Source organism: Balearica regulorum, chromosome 24 (assembly GCF_011004875.1).
Source record: "Balearica regulorum gibbericeps isolate bBalReg1 chromosome 24, bBalReg1.pri, whole genome shotgun sequence".
NCBI lineage: Eukaryota > Metazoa > Chordata > Aves > Gruiformes > Gruidae > Balearica > Balearica regulorum.
The window spans coordinates 4,666,016-4,687,290 of NC_046207.1; the positions used below are offsets into that span (position 1 = coordinate 4,666,016).

Consider the following 21,275-nt stretch of genomic DNA (forward strand, 5'->3'; position numbering starts at 1 on the left):
GCAAACGGCGCAGTCCTCTATTGCCCAAGCATCCTGCGAGAGATAAGACGTTCAGCTCGAGGGACCTAACGCAGATCGTGGTTCCCCAACATTATTCCCCATCTGCTCCCTCCAGCTGGAGTCTCGCCCTGGTGATGTGTGTGCAATAATAGTGATAGTGAATGTACCTTGGGTTATAAATCCTGTTTGCCAAGTGCCTCATAAATGGTGAATTTTACCAGCCAGGAAAAAAAGCAAGCTGCCGGGAGGTGACTGCCCACTGCAAACTCGCAGCCGTTAGGGAAGGACAGGGGCTGCGCTGGCAGCGCGAAGCAGTTTACCCAGGGGTGTGCGGAAAGGGAAAACCAACCCCTGATAATAAATAAAAACGTTAGAAAGATTGTAAAGTGCGATCAAGGAATTTAAAGGAAAGGAGTTTATATGGTGTATTTCCTGATAAAATCGGACATTTCAAAGCATCCCTTAGCAGTGTGGCAATGTTGCGGTAAGCCGAAAGCGTTTATGGGCAGCAGAATAGGCAGTTCCCTTGAAAAAGGGTATTTTGGATATATGATTTTAAAAGTTGCTGCCGTGGCTCTGTGCCCGCTGAAACTGGAAGAAACACTTCAGCCAAAATGTACAGCAATCCAAAAAGCTGTTTGGGGATTATTTATTATCATCCGTTCCCCACGCAGGAATGCTAAATGCAGCAGTCAGGCCTGGCTGCTCTGGGCTGGACACTGTGCAAACACGAGTTAGACACACAGTTGCCTTTAAATATATTTTTTTCATCTGTTCCCTGTAATACACCAGTCAGACAATTGTGCCGAGGGTGTGGGCAGACCTGGGTCTTTTTTGTAGATCAGGCCAGAGCAACCTCGAAAGTCTACAGCCGCCCTTTAGCCAGACACGATGGGAGGACATTTCTTTCCCTTTGTACTGAATTAGACCAATCTCACTTGTTATTGCAGCACTTTTATCACTGAGGCAGCGATAAAGAACCGGTCTGTGACCTCTTAAACTGTTCCTCCTAGCAACAGGTCTTCTGGTGCCCTCTGCACCAGGGACCAACGGGTACCTCTGGGGAGGAGCAGAGAGAAACCACGACTGCGATGCTCCAGCTGGAGAGGGGACCCGCGCGCTTTTCGTTCCCTCTTCATTTATTTTCACGGCCGACGTTCGGAGAGCGAGGCTGAAGCGCGGTCCCCATCTGTTCTGGGGGAGCCCCGTGCCGTGGCTGAGCGCTGGGTTTGGGCTGACCCGCGTGGGATCGCAGGGGCAGAGCACAGTCCTCAAGCATCAAACCCTCAGCTGCTCCAAGCAGAGTTACCTTTCTCCTCAAAGTCGTCCTCTTGAGCAGCCTGGCTGAGCAGTTCCCTGCCCTCAGCCGTCCCGTGCCAGCGTGCTTTGGAGGCAGCTTGGTCTTTTGCCAGCTCAGCGCCGCTCCGGGTTGTATCCTGGCGCCTGGGTCTTCCCTCTTGCATCACACCTGGTCTGAGCAGGGCTGCACCCTGCGCACGGGGCGGGGGGGTGGCGAGCAAAGCTCAGCCCAGGTGGGAGGGACTGGGCTCCCATTAAATCCCAGGCTCCCAGAGGACTAAGTCCTTGCACAGGCTCACCCCTGTACCGATTTCATGAGCTCAGGGTGCTGTTGGAGGTGTTGCAGCAAGAGCGGTGTGCAGCAGAGGGGACGAGCAGCTGCAGCCCAGGTACCCGCTGAGCGCTGATTTCCAGGGCCATCTCTGCCTTTTCCGTGTCTCTTTGAAGTCCTTTTTTCCCTTCAATCCTCCAGGCTAATGTTGTCTGCAGTTTGTATCGGTTCCTCTCTTCCATCACTTCTCTTTTTTCTGCTCCTGCTTTGCATTTAGCTGGTGATTATTCTTGTGCCTTGGGAGAAATCTGCTGCAGAGATCTCAAATAAGCCAAGACATGGTTGTTCCTGCCTGAACAATACTGCTGGCTGGCAGAGAGACCAAGTGCTGCTTCTCCTGGGTGGGGAAGGCTGCTGGAAGTTCTGTGAGAAGTGGCGTGGGATTATACTTACTGCACACGCTAAGGTTTTGGACTTTTCTCAGCAGCCTATAGGGTTTATTTTATTAGCCATTACCTTCTTTATTCACTCAGAGTTTTGAAGCCTATTTAAGATTTCCAGCGATGTTTGTTGACTGTGCATCTGTACGAGCGGTGTGAGATGTTTCACTGATTCTGCCTGGAGTCACTGCAGCCTGTGGAAACGGGGCTGCGATCGTGTGTCTGAGTGCACGCACCCTGCTTTTAAGTGGGAGACTGCGGCGTGGCGAAGTGCTGAGAGTTCAAGGCAATAAAAATGCCACGTGGTAGCAAGAAGTGTGACTAGCTGGCGGCAGTAGTTTGTGTAGGGCTTGGAGGAAATCAGCTAGCCGTGCATCAGTCAAGGTTACTAGGTGCCACCGTACTTCCTTAAGCTGCTGACAGTCAGCAAGGTCAAAGAATTGTGACTCAGGTCAGTCCAAGAGATGCTGCGAAACCAAAACCAAGGTCCTGAGGAGCCATCCTTGTGTAAGAGGAGGGCAGAGCACCGGGATGATTGCGTGGAAGCTGTGGGACCAGGGGTTCGGACGGCAGCACTGCAGATACGCTGCCTGTGTAGGCAGATGTGCTGGCAGGGAGATGGAGGTCTGCGGAGGGGAGGAAGGGCATCCAGTCCCACCTCGTGCTGTTTGTCCCTCGGACCCAAGAGAAGAGCATGGAGCGTGGTCGGCCACTGCACAAGGTTTCAAGCCCTGGGTGCAGTGCTGTACGCTCGAGGGGATGTGCACAGGGGGGTGTGCAGATGTACAGCGTCCTTCTGAAAGGCTGAGAGTCTGCAGAGCCCTCTGTGCAGCAGCTCCCGTCCTGTCCCTTCCCTTGGCACCTCTGAAATGGGGGAAACAGCCTCTTTGATGCTGCAGCTTCCTTTCTAATAATACTGTTTCATGCAGCCCTACGAGGGGATGGAGGTGAGGTGTGACCGTGGTCTCAGAAGTGAAAAATCCAGGTGGGTGCTCCAAGGAGCTTGTTAGTGTGTCTAGAAAGTCTCACATTCCTGTAACTCATCTCAAACATTCCTAGGATTAGCCAATTTAGTCTATTTTTGGACAGACACCCTCTTCCAGAGAAACTCTCCTAGCTGCCCTCCTCCCTGAGCTTCCCGTGCCCACTGCTCACCCTGCGAAGAGCTGGAGGGAAAACCCTCCCGGCTGCGCTGGGACCTCTCCTGGGAATGGGGGACCAGGCTCTGCTGGTCTCCTACCCAGAGAAGCTCTTGCCAAAGGGGAAAGAGCCGTCCTTGGAGAGGAAAAGGGAGCATGGCAGTGGGAAGGGGAGTTATTTGAGCAGCGATTTCGACATTATTGAAAACCTTCCTCATCCAAAGCCCTGGGGATCCTTTCAGAAGCCTGAAATGTTGCTAAAGGAGGAATGCATTGGGGCTGTTCACAGGGGGAGGATGGCTTCTGCTGCTGGACGCTGATGGGTTGTGTTGGAGTGCTTCTCGCTGCCCCAGCGAAATGTCCTCCTTTGGCAACGGTCACACAGGTGCTGCCCCGTGGCGAGGCTCCTGGGGCTGATCAAACACCGAGAGTTAGCGATGCTGTCTGGGATTTCATAAAGGCTTCTTTTTTTGCTGCTGAACTTTCTAATTATTCCTGTTTGAGCAAGGAAGGAGACAGCTTTGTCTGACAGTCTCCCTTTTCCCCCGGACGCTGGGAGGGCTGCCCCTCCTCAGGCATCAGCTGCCTCGTGCTCCAGGTGCCGGACCCCCCCCGTAGCTGGAGGTATATTAATATTGCTATGTGATACGGCCGCTCTCTCTGCTCTGCAGGCACAACACACCAGAACTAGGGCAACTTTTTTTTTTTCCTCAACCTCATCAGCACACCCTGCTAATCTAGGCGAGTCACCCCAACAGCCCTCGCAATGATTAAGCTGGGTGTAATGAGCTCTGTAAATCCTGGGTGTCCCAGCAATTCCTTCTGCTCTTCCTGGTGAGGGGATGTGTAACAGACTTGTCATCGGGAGGCTCTGAGGGCTCGTGTTGCAAGGAAAAACAACCCAGACTTGGCAGCTGGCTTTGCTGTTTTGGGGTCTCTGCGCAGACAGGGAACGAGCCCGTGTCCCGGCTCGTATGTCTTAGCTCCAAATAACCGCGCCGGGACGTCAGGGCTCTGCCTGTGCAGCTGCCAGGCAGCGATTTCGGCATTGCTATTCCCTCGCCCGAACTGCTGGAGTCTGGGGGAGAGCCAGCGCGGCCGCAGGCAGAGGTGGAGCTGGGGGTCCGCGCCGAGCTCCGGCAGACGAAGGACGCCAGGATAGAGCCCTGCACGGAGGGACTTTGCTCCATGCAGGATCCATGGGGCTGGGTCCACGTGGCCGTTGCAGCCTGGCTGGGCTGTGCTATGCCCGACGGGTTTGGGAAGGGCGTGCAGGCAGTTATCTAACAGCCAGGGTGTGTCTGGCACAACCCCAGCCCAAGGGCACCCTGCTTCTCCCACCACCGCCGCCGCCCAGGAGGCACCCTGCAGCCCTCCAAACCCTGCACCCTACCTCCTGCTTCGGCCCTCCGCAGCCCCACGTGGGTGCTGCGTGGCTGCTCCCAGCCCCGACACCCCAAGCCCGGCTCCTTTTCGTGGCCAGGGGGGCTTTGTGTTTTCACGGCAGGGGCCTGCCCGCCAAGCTGGGCTGGAGGTGGAGGGGAGGACTGGGGTTACTGGGCTGAACTGCAACTCCTGCCTCACCACGCCGGGTCTCTTGGTGCAACAGGCAGCTGCCTCACCAAGAGCCTTTATAACGTGTCTGTCTGCATCCAAAATCTGTGACTTGTCCCCTGTTCCACAGTCTGTTTCCGGAAGCAGAAACTCTGTAATTTCCAGTCTAGATGTGTCTGTGGCCAATTTATTTCCATTTTTTTCTTCTGCTAGCCTTGTCTTAGCTTAAACAACAGTGCTCCTTCCCCCAGCGTTGCTGTACAGCCAGCAAATCTTCCCAGCCCCGGTTAAGTGAACCAGCCGAGCCCGGTGAGGCCTGTCCGCAGCGCCTGGGTTACCCCTGCCAGGGCCGCCACGCCGCTGCCGCAGAGCTTGCCCCGCTGCGGCTGGAGCGAAGGGCATCGCGCCTCGTGCGCCGTCGGCTTCGCTGTGTGATAACGGGCTCCCTGCTTGCGCTCGTGGTCCTCGTCCTCCGGCCCGGCCTCCTCTTCCCTGCCTTCTCCTGGGCTGTGCAGGAGGGCACTGCTATTTCCGATTGCTCTCGGAAAGTCCCGATGTCTGCGGGCGGCGTTTGTCTTTCTCCTGGCCGCACCACGCTGGTGGCTAATAGCCACCTTGTGATTAACCTCCTTCGTCCAAGCCTTTCTCCCACTTCGCTCCTCTGAGCAGAAGAGCCTGCAGCTGAGGCTCGGAATTCTTGTGAGGAGCCTGGGAGACCTCTCACTTTAATCCAGAGAGGGAAGGGAGGAGAAATGAGGTTTGGAGGCTAATTCTGGCAGCATCAGGCACAAGAAAGATCAAAAACTCAGGGCAGGAGTACAAGAGAGGAGGGAAGCTGTTGCGTGCATGCTCCTGGAACCCCCTGACAGTCCTGCTCCATGCATACTGCACGTTATTTCTGTACCTACTTAAATTAAAACCAGCCTTGTCTTGCGGACGCTGACTGGAGCCAGGCAGTTCTTCTCCCCAGGGGAGAATCCAATTTTCACTCCATCTAGCTTGTGTTTTTGACCTGGAATGACTCTTCTTTTTTATATTTAACAAACGCTCCCTCCGAGCCTTGTACCGTGCCGCAGTGCTGCCTGCGGCATCGCGGCACACGCGTGCTCCGAGGCAGGAGACCGGGAGCGGGCAGAGCGCTTCCCTCTGATCCGACTGCCCGCACGGCAGAGCCGCGCTGCCGGGGCTGGGACAGACCAAGCCCCGAATGCCTGGAGGTGCAGCTGGACCTGCGTGTCTGTAGTACTAACGGGTTAGTTACACCTCGGAGGTGCTATCTGCCCGTCTAAATGGCAACTAAAGGCACAACAGCTGCTTCCCAGAGGTGCTTTCCATTCTGTAGCACGGCTCTCGGTGCTGAGCACGGTGCACAGCTCCTTGCTCCTGAGCCTTTCTTACGGACCAACCTGCCAATCCCGTAAATATTATCTATCTGAGGCTCAGCAGACACAGTGGACTCCCGACTGGGAGGAGACTAAATGGGTTTGAAGTATTTATTCACTTCTGAGTCCTTAAAAACCTCTGCTTGCTCTTTTGCGAGCGTTAACCGGAGTGACTCATGATCCATAGCCATGCGGAGTGCCGTACGCCATGAGCAGCGGCAGACAGCAGCAATATTTCGCTAATCTCCATGAGTCCGTGCTATTCTGGGTGTCTCTTTTTCCAGCAAGAGGAGAGGTTTATATAATTCGAGGGCAAAGCCAGCCTGTTTTGAGCCACCTCCGTAACAGCTCTCAACAGCAATTAGTCACCGCTTACTAGACATGATGTACCTCGCTAGCCCAGCGTTCCTGCCCTCGCCCACGGGGAGTTACGGACCAGCTGCCCGAGAGCAACGTGTTTCTTTCTTAATCCTGTGACTCCACAGTTAATCAATCCGAGATAGGCGAGTAAATAAGTCAGTCATTCAAGACTGATGCAGGAAAGGACAAATGTTTTAATAAGTGCAGCCCACTGTTTGTGTGTATTACGCACCAGAGCCACGGAGGATGTGGAGGAGGGAACCCTGAGCTGGAGGATTAACTCCTGTCGGCAAGCGTTTGGCTCTGGCTCTTTGGACATCCCCTGGTCCCCACCGGTGCTGCCCTCCCCCAGGACCGGAGAGGACGGGCGCGTTCCCACGGAGCCAGCGCAGTACGAGCACGGTGAATGTGCTTGGCATAGATGTCCCCAGGCACCGAGACACTGGGGTTTGGCTGCCACCGTGGGTACAGAGGGGGACAGGCTTATTTTCCTCATCCTGGGATAAATGAGTGAGGTTCCCTCAGTGTGTTTGGTGAGTCTTGCCGGATGGCAGCTCCCGATGTGCTGACGTGCCGACGAGCGCGAGGGAGAGCAGCGGCCAGCGGGGACCCCGCTTGTGTGCTGATGCTGTTGCACAACTTCCCCACCTCCAAACGGCGTCCTGAGACCTTGCACCCAGAACCCCCCAAGGGAAGCCTACCTTCTGCCAAGGGGTTTGGTTTTTCTTTTTAATGGCAAATTAAAAAAATACCTTCTATCTAAAGCAAAGCCAGAGAGTATTCAAAATTTAATAGCAATCAGACTCCTAGAGCAGCGGCTTGAGTAAGAAAGCAGCCACACACACAGGCTTCCAGGGCTCAGCTCACATTGTACCACCAAAATAAACCCTCAGATTAAATGTACACCCGCTCGCAGAACATCGCGCTGGCAGGCTTCTCCGTCTCTCTGGCCCACTGCAAGTCTACCCTGCGGGGCTCTGGGCTCGCTGTCTACCCTTGCCTCTCCGGAGGGTCAGGGTCCCATGCAAAAGTTGTTAGAGTGATCCTACGTTTCATTCTTAACCAAGAAAATAAGCACTGTGCAAATAAAGCAGAATGTAGTTTTTTAAGCCTTTGAGTCCTGAAAAGCTGTTGCAAACTAATCCTCCTCGCACTTGCCCAGATGCGCTGTGGCACCAGGAGCGGAGGCTGGAGGGGGGTGGAAAAGCAATACAGGATGACTTGTTTTCTATGAGCTGAATTCCAGCTTTGCACTCCAAATCCCCGTTTTTATAGACTTTTCCGCTGAAGTCTGCTCCTGCCCTGGGCATGCCTGTGTAACCGCTCCTCTCTCTGCATTCCTTAGATTCTTCTTCCGCTTGAGACGCTGGATTGAAGAAGAGGTCTGAGGTCCTGGTGGAGAAGGGGAGGTGAGGAGGAGGAGATTTCCCTTGGACTCTAAGCCATCAAACCAGAAAACCAAGCCATGTCACAGGTCATACAAAACCACGTGTTGCGTGTTGGACAGACCGTGTGTGTTTCCTCGCCGGAGGAAAGCAAGAGCTTGCACCCGGTGGGGTACCCGGGCTGCTCCGGGCTGCCGATGAATTACAGTTGCTACTCAACGGAGGGCTGGGCTGACCCGTCCGTGATGGTGCACGCCAACACACGCCTGCTTCCCAGCAGAGGGCTGTACGGAGCCCACCCCGTGTTTGAGCACGTGGCTGCTCACATGCAGGGGAAGGGGCAGCAGGATACCTCTTTGGAGAGACCCACTGCCCCGTATCAGTCAAAGAAGGAGGAAGATCCCAGCGCGGATCCTGAGGCTCACCTGGTGTCTCCTACCTTGGACGTATCAATAGAGCGTCTCAACCAGCTGATCCTAGAAATCGATCCGACCTTTCAGCCGCTCACGTACAAGCCGGCGAAGGATGCAGTCCAACCTGCTTCTCAGGGTGACGCTGCTGCCACCAAGAAACAAGATCCGGAGGCAATAGGTGAGGCAAAAGGTGCTGGTCGTGCGGTGGAGCCAGCAAAGCTCAGACCTAGTGAAAACTGTCTGCAAGGGGCAGAGTGAAAGTCCGGGGTAGAGAGGTTGGGCACGCACCAGGTCCTGCGCTCCCGTGAAGGGCTGGAAACGGGCAGCGGTGATGCCCCCCACCATCCCCGGTGGGATCAGTGTGGGATTCTGTCTGCTGACGTCAGGGCTTCATGAGAAGGAGCAGGAGGACAGGCTGCGTGCCCAGGCTCTCTGCCTAACTCGTGTGCTGAGGTGGCCCCGGTCTGACTGCTTTTCAAATGTCTCGTGTCCAGCTAGCTCAACAGGATCCAAAAAACAGGGAGAACAGCCTTAATTCAACCTGATGTTTGTGTCCCTGTGTTTGGAGAAAACATTTCTCATTAGAAATGGGACCTGTAGTGCTCAGAAAATGCCTGATCCGAGTTATTACCAGCAGTGACTGGGGACAGGCACTGACCTCTGGATGCGATGCCTGGAGCGTGCTTACCCTCGCAGCAGAGCCCCGGTTCTACCAAAGGGCAGCGGAGCCTTTCCCAGGGTCATACTTGACCTGTGGAAGCACAAGGATTTGAAGCCAGATTTCCAAAGCCCTGTACCGATCGTTACACAACCGTCCCGTTTAAATCTTCCCAGTCCTTTTGCCAGGGAAATTCTTCCAGGGTTTGCGCGCTCCTCCAGCAGCATACCTGGCATACACAAGGCAGAACATCAGCAGCGCATACCAACCCCCTCTTTCTGCTCTCATGCCTGGGTGCCTTACGTGAACCCTTTTGCAACACTTCTCTGTCATCCCTGCAATCCAAAGCTGCGCTGTGTGTGCTGCTGCTGATCCAAGCACTCTCTGCCTGTGGCTTTGCAGCGTGTTAGCTGCTCAACACGCCGCGCGCAGGGTAACACCAGCAGACAGCGTGTTGCACGCCGCTGCAAGCGTTCTGGTGCACCAGAGGACAGATGTGTGATGTGTTTAGGTGCCTAAAGATACAGTCTCGTTGCTTCTGAAAAGTCTTATTGCCTATCTGTGTCTTTAGACACCGAAATACCTTGAAAATCAGTCCCCAGGCCTCTTTGCAGAGCAAGGTCAAATGAGAGGATGTTAAAGGCATGAAAAGAAGTCTGTTCTCCCTGAGCCCTTGTGCAAACGTCTGCATGAGGAAGGTGGGGTTGGAGGACAAGGGCACTGAACTGCAGCGCTGGCAGGTGTGAGGGTCCCGATGCTGCAACGGGGAAGTCAGGGAGTGCAGGGGCCGGAGCGGCACGAGCACGCCGGGGGGCTTGGGCAATTCTGGAGCAGATGGCATCCCTGCTTCCCGCTGGGATGGAAGGGGGTGGCCGTGCAGATGAAGTACCGTGACAAAGTGCAAGTTCAGCCCTTGGCTCCTCAGACTAGACTTGGGAGGCAGTTAGATGCTTCTCCTTCAGGCATCACCCAAGGGCTGGAGTCCCGAGCAGCTCAGCAGGTAGCGTGTTAGTGGTTTTGAAAAGCTGGCTCCAAGTGTGGAACTGAACATCTGGAAATCTGGCCCGGAATTCAGTGGGAAAAGCCTCACTTTAGCTTTCATTCTCTTTTAACAGCTCCTCTTTTTTTATGCAAACTTCCTACTGCTGCCCAGCACTCCCCATTCACCCACCTCCTCCTGCCGCAGCCGTGCGACCTGTGCGTGTGCCGCTGCGTGTGCGGCTGGAACGTGGAAATGCTCCCACTAGGTTCCTGCCTCCCTGTCCTCCCCTCGGCCGGGCACGGCTGCACGGAGCCCCACCACGCTTTCCGAATAATTCCCACAGCCCGCCGTTGTGCCCAAGGTGCAGTCAGTTGGTGTGAGAGCTGGCAGGAGAGCGATGGTGCCCAGATTCCACGAGAGGGGCTTGTTCTTGTCTAGTGGAAAACAGGAGGAGGGCTTTTAACGCAGCAGATGCTGTGGCAATAGGAGACACGGTCGTGACAGTCGCACACTCCCTCTGGTACTTGTTCCCGGAGGAGAGGAGAGCGTCTCAGCTTGCGTGACAGCCAGGCTCCGTGTTTGCAGCACTTTTGCCACTCCTTGGTGCTGAAAAACTTGCCAAGGTCGTGAGCAAATATTTGAGGTTTAACCACACCTGATAAGCCGGAGCAAAGGCAGAAAAGTAGGAGGCAAAGGGCCTCGTTAGCCCAGGGTGCAGATGCTTTTCAGTTATTTCTTTAAAGGACAATTAAAATCTCCTTTTTTTTCCCCTTTTGAGAGAGACATTGACAAAAAGCATCCGGCCAAGAGCTTGCTGTAAGGGTTTGAACGCTGATACCAGAACCACGTGGCTCCGCAGCCTTTCTGAGCACGGGCTTTGGAGGAGCTGCTGCTGGCGGCCAGTGGCAGTAAGGGTGTGGAGGGGGAAGGCTGCGGTTCTGGCTCCTTCCCGTGCGTGGTCCAGCTGCGTCCCCACTGGGGACCAGCCCTTCTGGCTTACCCGGCGCCTCCTCGGCGGCTCTCCGCTGGCCGTGCCGATCCAATCCAATCCCGGGATCGACGTAGGGAAGGGGCTCAGAGAGTAACTTTTGTACAGACTTGGGTTTTTCCTGCTCGTCGAGCTTTATGCCCCGGAGGTCTGGTTGTTCTTGCAGTAAACAGGGTCTGCAGTGCTTGGCAGCAGAGTCAGCTGCTCCGCGCCGGCCAGCTACCCTCAACCGGCAGGTCCCAGGGCAGGAACGAGTCACCTAACATCAACTGCCAGGGAGCTCAGGGCTGTTAGGAGGAGTTTTTCATTGCTGCAGCAAAAAAGTTTTCCTCTTTGGAAACACCTTTAAGAAGGGGAACTTTCCTGAGCTCCATGGCAGGGCAAGAACCAGGAGCTGAAAACAAAGCTGGGCACGTTCAGACTAGAAAAGAGGTTCACGCTTCTAGCAGTGGAGGTGATTAACCACTGGAACAGTTTCCCTGGGCAGGTGATGAATTCACCATCGCTGCAAGCGCTTAAATCAAGTCTGAATGTCTCTTGCTAAAAGGCATCTTCTAGCTCAGCCAGAAATTATGGCCCCGTTCAAGGAACCCGGTGACTGACATGCATTGGGCACCGGGGAGCCAGGCACCCCCTCGTCCTGGCCGTGAGGTTTCACTGGAGGAGTTGGAGCAAGTGATGCTTCATCAGATGTGTTACCTTACAAATAATGGCGAGCAAAGGGGCTAGGAGATGCCCTGCCACCCTGGGTGTGAATGGAAGAGCAGAAACAAACCCACAGCAAGGCACGGGCACAGAAACTGCCTTGGAAATTATTTCTCTGAAGGGATTTGTGCGGGATGGGAGAAGGGAAGGGAGAGCAGCCGGCCCCTGCTCTGGGCTGTGCGCTCGCTGCTGGCATGGCCGGCCCCGTAGCTGACACCTATAGAGCCTGTAGCTGCCCTTGTCCCACACCGCTTCCCTCTGCCTCCCGCTCCGCAGCCACAGTGCAGACGCTGTGGATGTCCGGCTGTGCCTGGGGGGCAGGTGACGTCCCCCTCCTCCTCAGCCCAGCCAGCTCAGAGGGTGTGCAGGACCACGCGCCTGCTGCCGTAGGCATCCTCCGAGCCTGATGTCATCCCTGGGGGGGAGCAGCCAGATGTTTTTCTCTTGAGTCAGGTACAAACAGAGCGATGCTGGAGGAAACACCCTCCCTCGCTGCAGGTCTCGGCAAGCACCGGCTGTGCAATGCTGGCGAGGAGGGTCTGTGCAGTCAGACGTGACCGCGTGTAACCCCTCTTGCCTGGGAGCCTGCCCGCACTTGGGTGGGTGACCGTGACTTGGCGTCCGTCAAGAAATCAGCCCTCATGGGGTCTTAACAAAGGCCAGCGTTGGGCCATGGGGGACTCTCTGCAGAGCCCGGGGGTCCTCCTCCGGGCCCAGCAGCCCTGCAGGGCATGCAAACCTGAGCCAAAATTAATAGCGAGAAGAACAGAGATGCATGTGTCCCATAGAGCTTAGCTAACGAACCTGACTCAAACACTGAATCACTAACGACCTCCTCTTTCCTCCTCCAGACATTAAATACATAGAGATGACGCCAAGCAGAGCCACGTGTACCGAGGTGCTGCAGGGCTCCCCCAGCCCTTCGGGCACGCCGTTCTCGAGGTCCCCCCAGGGCAACGGCTTCCTGCCCCAAAAAGGGGGACTCAGAGGCAACTACAGCACCAGTGGCAGCGTGGTTTTCTTGAGCCCACCCAGACCCGCGAGCCCCCGGTCGGCCGCCCCGAGCTGCGCTGCCTCCCCGACCTGCAGCATCGCTGTCCCCCAGCAGTGCGCGGCTGGCCAGACGGACAGCATCTCCTACGGCCCCGGGGCTCTCGGTGCCTCCCTGGGCTTCGACAATTTGCTGAAGCCCGTGCACGTGGTGAGGGCCCAGCAGAGGAGCAGCTGGGTCTCCCTGCTCTCCACAAGCCCCGGCTCGGACACCAGTTACATCCTTGGAAGGTAAATGCCACCCTGTGTCCAGTCTTGGGATGATGATGGGGAGGGAAGGGGTGCAGGGCGGTTACCCCAGGTCCCGCTGTCCAAAACCTCCTTCCTCGGGCTGGCAGCCGATGCCCGGCAGGGCTGGCGCAGTCGCTGAGGTGGGCTGTGCATCGCACCCTGGCTAAACAGCCCCGCTGATCTCCTCCTGCTCTCTGGCTCCCTCTTGCAGCAGCACCCACTCGCTCCACAACGACGACTCGGATGCTCACCCCGTTGCCTGCTGCTCCGCTGACTGCCCATCCCCTGCCAGCTCCCTGGGCAGCCCCTGCCCGCCTTCCCCGAGCCTCGGGTCTCACTCTGGAGAAGCTTTTGGCCTGCATCCCCACCAGCCCAGGACAGCCTACTCCACCAAAGCCAACATCTCCCCATCCCAGAAGGGACAAGCCAGCAGCTGCCCCCCCTCCATCCTCAACGCCGCAGCCGACATCCCGGTGCTGCTGGTGAACGGGTGCCTGGAACAAGAAGATGCATCTTCCAGGCTGGCCAAAGCCCCCCCAGCCTCTGTCAAGCAGAGTCCCCCTCCCAGCTGCAGCCCGACCTTGAGGCTCGGTGGCCTGAACAACGCGCTGTCGGCACCAGCGCTCTCCTGCGTCTCGGACAGTAAGTCACGTCCCTGCCATAGGGCAGGTCTTGGGGGGGGGGGCGGAAAGGAGCTGCAGAGCCCAACAGCTGCCAGGAAAGGGGGGGAGAACACTGGTTTCTACTCTGGTTTATCTGTGGGTTACAGTCACGAAGGACAGGAGGTCCTTGCTGGGGTTGGAGATCCTCAATGTGTCTCCACAGGGTTGCAGGGCTCCACGACGGTCTCCAGCTCTTTGCTGATGACCTGGCATTAGCCACGGTGTTTTGCCCACCAGGGTTTCTGCTCAGCAGGCAGAAACGCTCTGGTCCCCTCAAGGAGATGCAGAAACACGTATTTATAGCACCTGAGAATGGGGACAATAATTCTGTCATTTCATACTTGCCTGTGGGCCCAGAACTGGTGGGGAGGAGGGGTTAGGGTTCCAGTTTGCTCTGGAGGACATCTAAAGATACCAGCGTTCATGAGGTCCCTCATTCAAGGGCACACACTAGGGCTATTGTTCTCTGGAGGAGATCAGCAGAGGCAGCTCTCCGGGCAGAGGGCTTTGATTGGGATTCTCATGGGAAAAGCAGGAGAGCTTTGCGGGTCAGATCCTCAGCTGGTGTAAATCCCCATGGTCCAGTGGACTCGGGCAGGGTTGCGCAGACTGGGACTGCTGGGAGATCCCATGCGCTGCCTTTCTGTGCTCCATCGCAGCCTGCCAAGAGAGATAATCATGTGGAGAATGAATTGTTCTGAGGAGCGGGGAGGAAGCTCTGATCAAAAGGATTGAAAAAAAACCCAAACTTCAACCCTGGCCAGCTTGAAAGATAAATATCTTTGCTAGGGCTCTTTCCCTTCTCAGCGATGTCTGCTGGGAAGGTCTTGCAGGTCCCTCGCTGGCCTTGATGCCATAAGGTCTCTTGCAGGTCCCCTCAAGGCTGGGCAGCCGACCATGAAGTTTGTGATGGACACATCGAAATACTGGTTCAAGCCGAGCATAACCAGGGACCAAGGTAAGGCAGTAAGTGTCTCTGCCGGGATAACCCCATCTCAGACTTGCTCTCAGCAGGACTGCAGGCTGGAATTTGCCACCCCACAGCACCTCAGTCCAGCTCTTGCCCGTGCTGAGGTCCTGCAGGGACACGATGGTGGCAATTCAAAGCGTACTGGGGGCTGACACGGGTGGAGGGACCCACTCACAGGTCTAGGGGAAGGCTCAGAAACCCAGGCTATGCCACGGCCCCTCCATCCCCCCTGAGTCCAGCAAAGCTTCTCCCGCCACTGACTGTGCTGCTGCTCAGCACGGCCCGCGCAGGGGCTGGCTCTGTCCTGGGGACCCAGGGCACCCAGGGGACCGAGCCCTCAGACTGCAGGGGCACTGCAATCGGTTCCCCTCACGAGGGACGTGCGCGTCCTCAGCAAACGCTCTTGAGTATTTCTCGTTGCTGCCAAGGAACGACTCCCCGCGAGAGCATCGGCCGGAGGTGAAATGCAAAGCGGGGAGGTTCCACCTGTTTTACTTGGCTGAGCCTCCGCCTGTGCTTTGACAGCGATCCAGCTGCTGAAGGACAAGGAGCCAGGCACATTCATTGTGCGGGACAGCACGTCGTACCGGGGGTCTTTCGGACTGGCGATGAAGGTTCCTGTCTCTCCATCCGGCAGCCAGACAGGTACAGGGTCTCGCTCGGAAAGGTGGGGTTTGCTTCGGGGATTTAACTGAAACCAGTTAAACTAAAGCAAGCTGAGAAGCCGCAGGATTCAGGTTGCCCGAGTGATGCTGCCCATCCCCGTGCAGACAGAGCAGAAGCTCCAGGGGATGCCCCGGGGCGAGCAGGGGAGGGCAGGGGTTAAACAGCTGCGGTCATGCTGATGCCGTCTTCAATCCCGCTTTCAGGCGATGACAGCAGTGACCTCATCCGGCACTTTCTCATCGAGTCCTCTGCCAAAGGGGTGCACTTGAAAGGAGCCAGCGAGGAGCTGTATTTCGGTAAGGATGGTGCCATCGCCCGCAGCAGCCTGCAGCCCTGCAGTGAGGGTGCTGCACACCCGCCCGCACAGGGACCCTCCGCCCCGGCTCCTGCCTGCATGTCTCTGCCAGGGAGACTCTGAAAGTAGTGTCCAAACCAGGAACATCGGGTGGGGGTTAGAAAACCCACTTTTGTTGCTGTGAGGCCCCAAACAGTCCAGCTTAACCCCCTCTCCCTCCCCCCCGAGGTCCCTGGGACACTGTCGCATGGCCAGAGGCGCGTGGGTGGGAGATTTCAGGCTCTGCCCCCGCCCCCCCAACTTGCGGTTCTGTGTTGCAGGGAGCCTCTCTGCCTTCGTGTACCAGCACGCCATCACCCCGCTGGCACTGCCCTGCAAGCTGAGCATCCCCACCCAAGGTAGGTGTCAGAGGCAGGAGAGAAGCTGCGAGCTGGGCTGGGGAGATGGGGACGGTCCCGCAGCGGGGAGGGGGCTGAACCGCCCGCGTCCCCCACAACGGGGCTGATTGCCCCGGCTGAAGGTGGAGCAGGGACCTGCAAGACTCGGGTAGAGTATGAGATGGTGGTGACCTGCTTCTGCTGGGGATGGAGGGTGGTCAGCAGAGCAGCAGGGAGCAGAGACCACTGAAGGTGGGCAAGGAAAGGGGGAGTGGGGAGAACAGAGATGAACAGAGCCGGGAGAGGGAGATGGAGGACAATTAAACTAATTACTGCTCTAAACCCCCATGATTTAAGAGGTCCTGGGCCTTTGGGCTTCTTGTGAGATAAGGAATTTCACCCAATGCGAAGTGGTGACACAGCAGTGCTCCTGTCTGTCGTTTGTGCAGATCTTGCTGATGGAGAAGACAGCCCCGACTTCGCTCCTGAATCCCCACTATCCCTGGTGAAGAAAACTGCTGGTGAGGAAAGGAGCAGGCTGCTGTCCCAGGGGACACTCGAGTTTCCAACAGCTAGAGCTCTGGGGGTGCACCCATGCTTTGGGCTTCAGTCCTTACGTATCAACCACAGGGCTCTATTTTTTGATGTCATCCATTCTGACACCACTGACAGCAGAAGCTGAAAAGCCGGCGCTGTCTTTGGACCCGTGCAGAACAGCAGGTCACCCCAGTGCTTCTGTGGGTGCCAGGGCAATGTCCCCCTCCTGGCTTTATCACCAGGTTGGAGACACCCACGGGTTTTCTTCACATCCTCACATCATGGGCCTGCAAGGGAACCCGATACTTTTAGAGACAAGAGACTTTTGGTCCTCATGATAGTGAAGTGAAGTTTGAAAAGACAGTTCTTGAGGTCCCAAGGCTGATAAAAGACCCACAATTTTAAATAGCCCCTGAATTTTAAGCCTTTCTCCTATTTGGCCTCAACCAGGGAATCAAAGTGATGGGCACCGAACATCTGGAGTTTGTAGGAGAGGGATGGGGCGGTCAGGGGCTGGTTAAATTGCTGAGAGACCTGATGGGAGACGCGTGGAAACTGCACAGCAGGACCGGGAAGGGTCTTCGCTTCTCTTCTGTGCCTGGGTGCCCCCAGCCTGGGCGCAGCGGTGGGTGGGCTGCAGGTGAGAGCAGAGAGTGAGAGGCAGGAGACCGTGGGGATGGGTCACGGCACAGCCAGGGGAGTCAGGAACCGCTTTGTTTTGTTGGAAATTCTGAAAAATAAGTTGGCAAGCTGAAAAGTTTAGTTTGACCCAGAATAGCCCTTTAAACAGCTCAATCAGCCTGAAATGTCATGTTTTAGGTTGGCCTTCAGCCGTTAGTTGGCTTGGGGTATTTCTGCTTTTCATTAAAGGAAATATGTAATAAACAGAAAAAAAATCCAAATGTGACATTTAGAAACCGGAAATTAAATACTTTGACTTTTAAAACAATTAGTACAAAGAATTAAAGTAAACCAAAATAAATTTGTAAAGAATTTCTGAGTCACCGGATCTTTCATTTTCATCAAAACAAATCTGACCCACGTACACGTGTCCGGTTCTGCAGGATGATGCTGGAAACCCGGCCCTGGACCCGGCACCGCTGCGCTCGGCGCCTGCACGTGCTCAGCACCGCGAGACGCCGGTGTGATGCCGGCCCCGTGCTGAACCGGGCTCTGTCCTGTCCTTGCAGTGTGCAACGTCTTGTACCTCAACTCGGTGAACATGGAGACGCTCACGGGAGCCCCGGCCATCCAGAAAGCCATCTCCTCCACCTTCGAGCTGGAGACACTGCCCACACCCACCCTCGTGCACTTCAGAGTGAGCGAGCAGGGAGTCACGCTGACGGACATCCAGAGGAAGTAAGAGCCGCCCGGGGAGGGTCAGGATGGGGCTCCCGGGCTGCTGCCGCGACCACGGGCTCACCAGCGGCGAGGTGCAGGGGAGAGTTAAATGGAAGTGCAGCTCGCCCCACTCTCTTCTTGTCTCTCAGCCTGCCAATGTGCACGTCAAGAAAAACTAGCCTGCGAGGCCAAATCTGTGTTGCAATCCAGGGATGGACTTGATCCCTTCCGTTCACAGCACAGGGCATGACGCTGCTTTACGTGAAGTCTCAGCAGCGGGAAGCAGGAGCTGGCTGAACCCAAGAGCTGCCCGCGCTTTGCCAGCTCCAGCTCAGCAGCCGGCCCCGGGGAGCGGGACCCCCACGGCCCCCGTCCCCACACCCCCGTTCCCAGCAGCCACAACAGTTTGAGCAGGGCTTGAATTTGCAAATGCCTGTTTCTCCCCGGGCACTTTCCTCTAACGCCACGCTCTCCTCCTCCTCTCCCCTCGACAGGGTGTTTTTCAGGCGACATTACCCCTTGGCTGCCATCAGGTTTTGCGGGATGGATCCTGAGAACAGAAAGTGAGTTATCTGTCGCTCTGCGGGCTGAGGGTGGCCGTGCCGGTCGGAACCGCCGCGCAACACCCGCTTCCCCCGCGGTTCCCAGCGCGGCTCCGCTGCTCCCGTCTCTGCACCGCTTAAAATCCCACATCCCAACCACGGGCTGTGCATCCCCTGCCCTGGGCTTAACGCGTGGGGGGGTTAGCTAAATAGAAACCTCGACTCTGCAGCTGATGGAATGAGTTAAATATCACTCTTCTGAGCAAATCCAATTCTGTTCTTCCCTCAGGTGGCAGAAGTACTGCAAGTCCTCGAGGTAAGACCTGCGCAGGGACCTCCCGCAACCAAAGCGTGCCGGTGGAAACCTGGGTGGGGAGACGCTGCTTTGGCCCAGCCTCGCCTCTCCGGCGGGTGCATTGCGAAGTTTTGCAGAACAGCAAAGAATCAAAGCTGAAAAATGAAGAGGGGATGTGATAAAAGTTAACGTGGTGGCAGGACGAGACGTGGGATAGATGGGTGAAGCTTTATGGGGGGTTTTGCTCTGTGGGTTTTGACCGGAGGCTTGGCTGAGCCCAATTCTCCGCATCCCCTCATGTAGAAAGCCCCCGTCCAAATCCATCAGCCTTCCCAGTGACTCGCTTGCTCTGAGCTCAGGAAGTGAGTTTATATCTGGCTCTACCTTGCGTTACAGAAACTTTTCACAGCTGAGGAAGCCTTGCCAGAAACACTTCTCTCGGCTGTTTTGCTTCCAAGTAAACGTGATTGGGGAGCGGGCCAAGGTGGAATTGCTGGAACTGGGATTTTGCTTTGCGGCCGGGGCTAGTTTAAGCGTATTCCTTTGGGTTCCTGGATGCAAACTACATAAGGCGCTCTCTCCTTTTTCAAAGGATCTTTGGGTTCGTGGCCAAAAACCAGACAGATTCGGAGAACCTCTGTCACCTGTTTGCAGAATACGACACCGTGCAGCCAGCGTCGCTTGTCATCGACCTTCTCTGCAAGCTCCTGCCAGGCCCGTAGAGGACAGAAACCCCAGGACAGCTCAGGGCTGGCAGCTGCCCACATGCTGCCGAGCCGCTGCTGCCCACCTTTTCCTGCTTCTGGGTTGCATTTTGGCAACAGCTCATATTTATACTTTTTTGTTACATACACCTCAGTTAAAAATTTTTATGCTCTGGTGGGATGAGATGTTTCTCCCAGACCATCCGTAGAGCATTGCATGGCAGCGCTTGCCGCGGTGGCCAGGATGGGGCTGCGGGACGGGAGCTGTGCTCACCATAGGGAACCGCCGCCTCCCTCAGCTGGCGTGCACCGCTCGCTTTTCTCTGGAGGACTGAAATAGTCCGGCTGAGATTTCTACCGGCAGCGGGGGGTTACCTGGCTCGGGGCGCCCAAGCCGAGGCACGTTCCATGGAGCTGAGCTCCCGGCTTCGGGGACTCGGCCCTAACACCCCCCCCAATGCTGCAGAGGGGGGGAGGTCTGGTGTGGGCGGGGGGATTCACCTCCCCGACGATAAATCAGCATCAGGAGGGCAGTTTTGCAAATCAAAGCATGTAAAATCACTAGGCTCTGCTGAAAAACCCTGCTTCCTTCGAAGAGCAAAGAAGCGTCAAAATGCAGCTTAAATGGTAAATTCTCCTGCCCTTTTTTGCAAAGCGGGGTTACAGGCTAGCTCAACCTCCAGGCATCGCGGCAAGCTGAGAAATAAATGTTGACATTTTCATGACAGTAAAACATTGGGTTTTTGGAAATGACTTGCATGAATTTGGGCCAGATCCTCAGATGACGTAAATTGGCGCAGCCTCGTGGAAATCAGTGCTGTCGTGATTTACACCAGCTGAAGATTCAGCTCTTGCTGTAATCTCGGAGTGGGGTAGAGCAGCTCTGAGTTCACCATACAGCCGTGTCCCTCAGCACTCGCTTCCCTGGTGCCTCTACGTTGTTTTAATTTTGGACCTTGTGCTAACAAACCCTGCTTAGGGGTATTTTCAATAAAGCAGCGGATCGTTTATCTCACCACAAACACTGCAGAGATGTTAGCAACTGAAATACGTTACTCCGCTCTCTTACGCTGCCAAGCATATGCATGCGTTGCACAGAAAGAAAAACTCGCTCTCCTCCCGCAAGGCTGCGAAACGGCATCCAGCTGCAACAGCTCTTTGGCAACGATAAAAATGGATATCGGAGTTACTGCCTGGGGCGGGGGGAGCACCCGACTCCAGGAGGAGAAACTAAGGGCTTCGTGTCCCCCCCCACCAGACTGTCTCCCCTCAGCTCTGCTCAGCCGCATCCCAGCACCCAGCCGGGCTCTGAGCCTGTGACCCCGCGGGCTCTGCGTGCCCCAGAGTGCTGCAAAGCATCAAAACCTCCCCAAGGTCCAGGGCAGCTCGGGGAAGGGTGGGGGGATGCGGCTCAGCCTCAGCGCCCCTGGGCTTGTGCACCCCCGGCCCCGCTGCGTGCGGCCCCTGCCTGGCCCCAGCCCCACAGTGACCCCCAGCCCCCCCACGGGGTGTGCAGGATGTGACCCGCTGCAGTGCGGGCTGCAACCGGCAAGGGGCCCCCGCACGACACCGTCCGTCCCTGCCCGCGTCCTGCCTGTGTCCTGCCTGCGTCCTGCCTGTCTGCTGGGAGCCATAAATAAGGGCAGAGCCGCTGATGCGCACGGAGCAATTTTCATTAACCAACACTTAATTAGCGCCGTGCCGACTGCGAGACCCCGGCCCTGGGACCCCGCAAACCAGCGCTGCTTTACTCCGTCGTGGTTATCGCGATGCTGTCCAGGCCGACAGCGATAAGCACAAAGGGAATATGAACACCCAAAGGCTTTGGCTCCAGATGGTGCTTTGGGGGGGTCGCGCTGCCGCCCCCGAGCCCGGACCCCTGCACGGTCACATCCAGCTCCCTTTCGCAGAGCTCGCTAGCCGCAGCCGGGAGGGTTCATCTTCTGGGGAACGGGGCGATGGCTGCTTCTCTCCACTTTGGGACCACTTTGGGACGGGGAGCGGCCCCATTGCCGAGCGCCATCTTCCA

At 56.4% G+C, this 21,275-nt stretch overlaps 1 protein-coding gene and 1 long non-coding RNA gene across 3 annotated transcripts; one reads left to right on the plus strand and one right to left on the minus strand.

Annotated features, from left to right (window-relative positions):
* The first annotated feature begins 1,580 nt into the window (after window positions 1-1,580).
* On the plus strand, window positions 1,581-20,268 carry TNS4 (tensin 4). Its single transcript, XM_075775182.1, has 13 exons — window positions 1,581-1,688; window positions 7,791-8,421; window positions 12,428-12,857; window positions 13,069-13,499; window positions 14,391-14,477; window positions 15,015-15,134; window positions 15,359-15,451; window positions 15,771-15,848; window positions 16,277-16,348; window positions 17,555-17,723; window positions 18,200-18,268; window positions 18,537-18,563; window positions 19,135-20,268. Exons 2-13 carry the CDS (start codon window positions 7,911-7,913, stop codon window positions 19,262-19,264), a joined length of 2,217 nt encoding a protein of 738 aa, XP_075631297.1. The 5' UTR covers window positions 1,581-1,688; window positions 7,791-7,910; the 3' UTR covers window positions 19,265-20,268.
* On the minus strand, window positions 6,660-9,968 carry LOC142605071 (uncharacterized). Of its 2 annotated transcripts, none has more exons than XR_012838830.1 (3): window positions 8,532-9,968; window positions 8,270-8,385; window positions 6,660-7,837 (listed from the first exon to the last, which is right to left on the minus strand). It is a non-coding gene; the product is annotated as an uncharacterized LOC142605071 (long non-coding RNA). The 2 variants fall into 2 exon arrangements; XR_012838831.1 differs by lacking the exon at window positions 6,660-7,837 and having other exon boundaries at window positions 8,259-8,385; window positions 8,532-9,130; window positions 9,791-9,968.
* Window positions 20,269-21,275: the final 1,007 nt, after the last annotated feature.

Excerpts from the sequence above, each read along its gene's own strand:
- TNS4 (XM_075775182.1), top strand. The coding sequence starts at position 7,911 with ATGTCACAGGTCATACAAAACCACGTGTTGCGTGTTGGACAGACCGTG. Across the intron at positions 14,478-15,014 it reads GAGCATAACCAGGGACCAAG|CGATCCAGCTGCTGAAGGAC; the intron begins GTAAGGCAGTAA and ends GTGCTTTGACAG. Across the intron at positions 18,564-19,134 it reads AAGTACTGCAAGTCCTCGAG|GATCTTTGGGTTCGTGGCCA; the intron begins GTAAGACCTGCG and ends CCTTTTTCAAAG.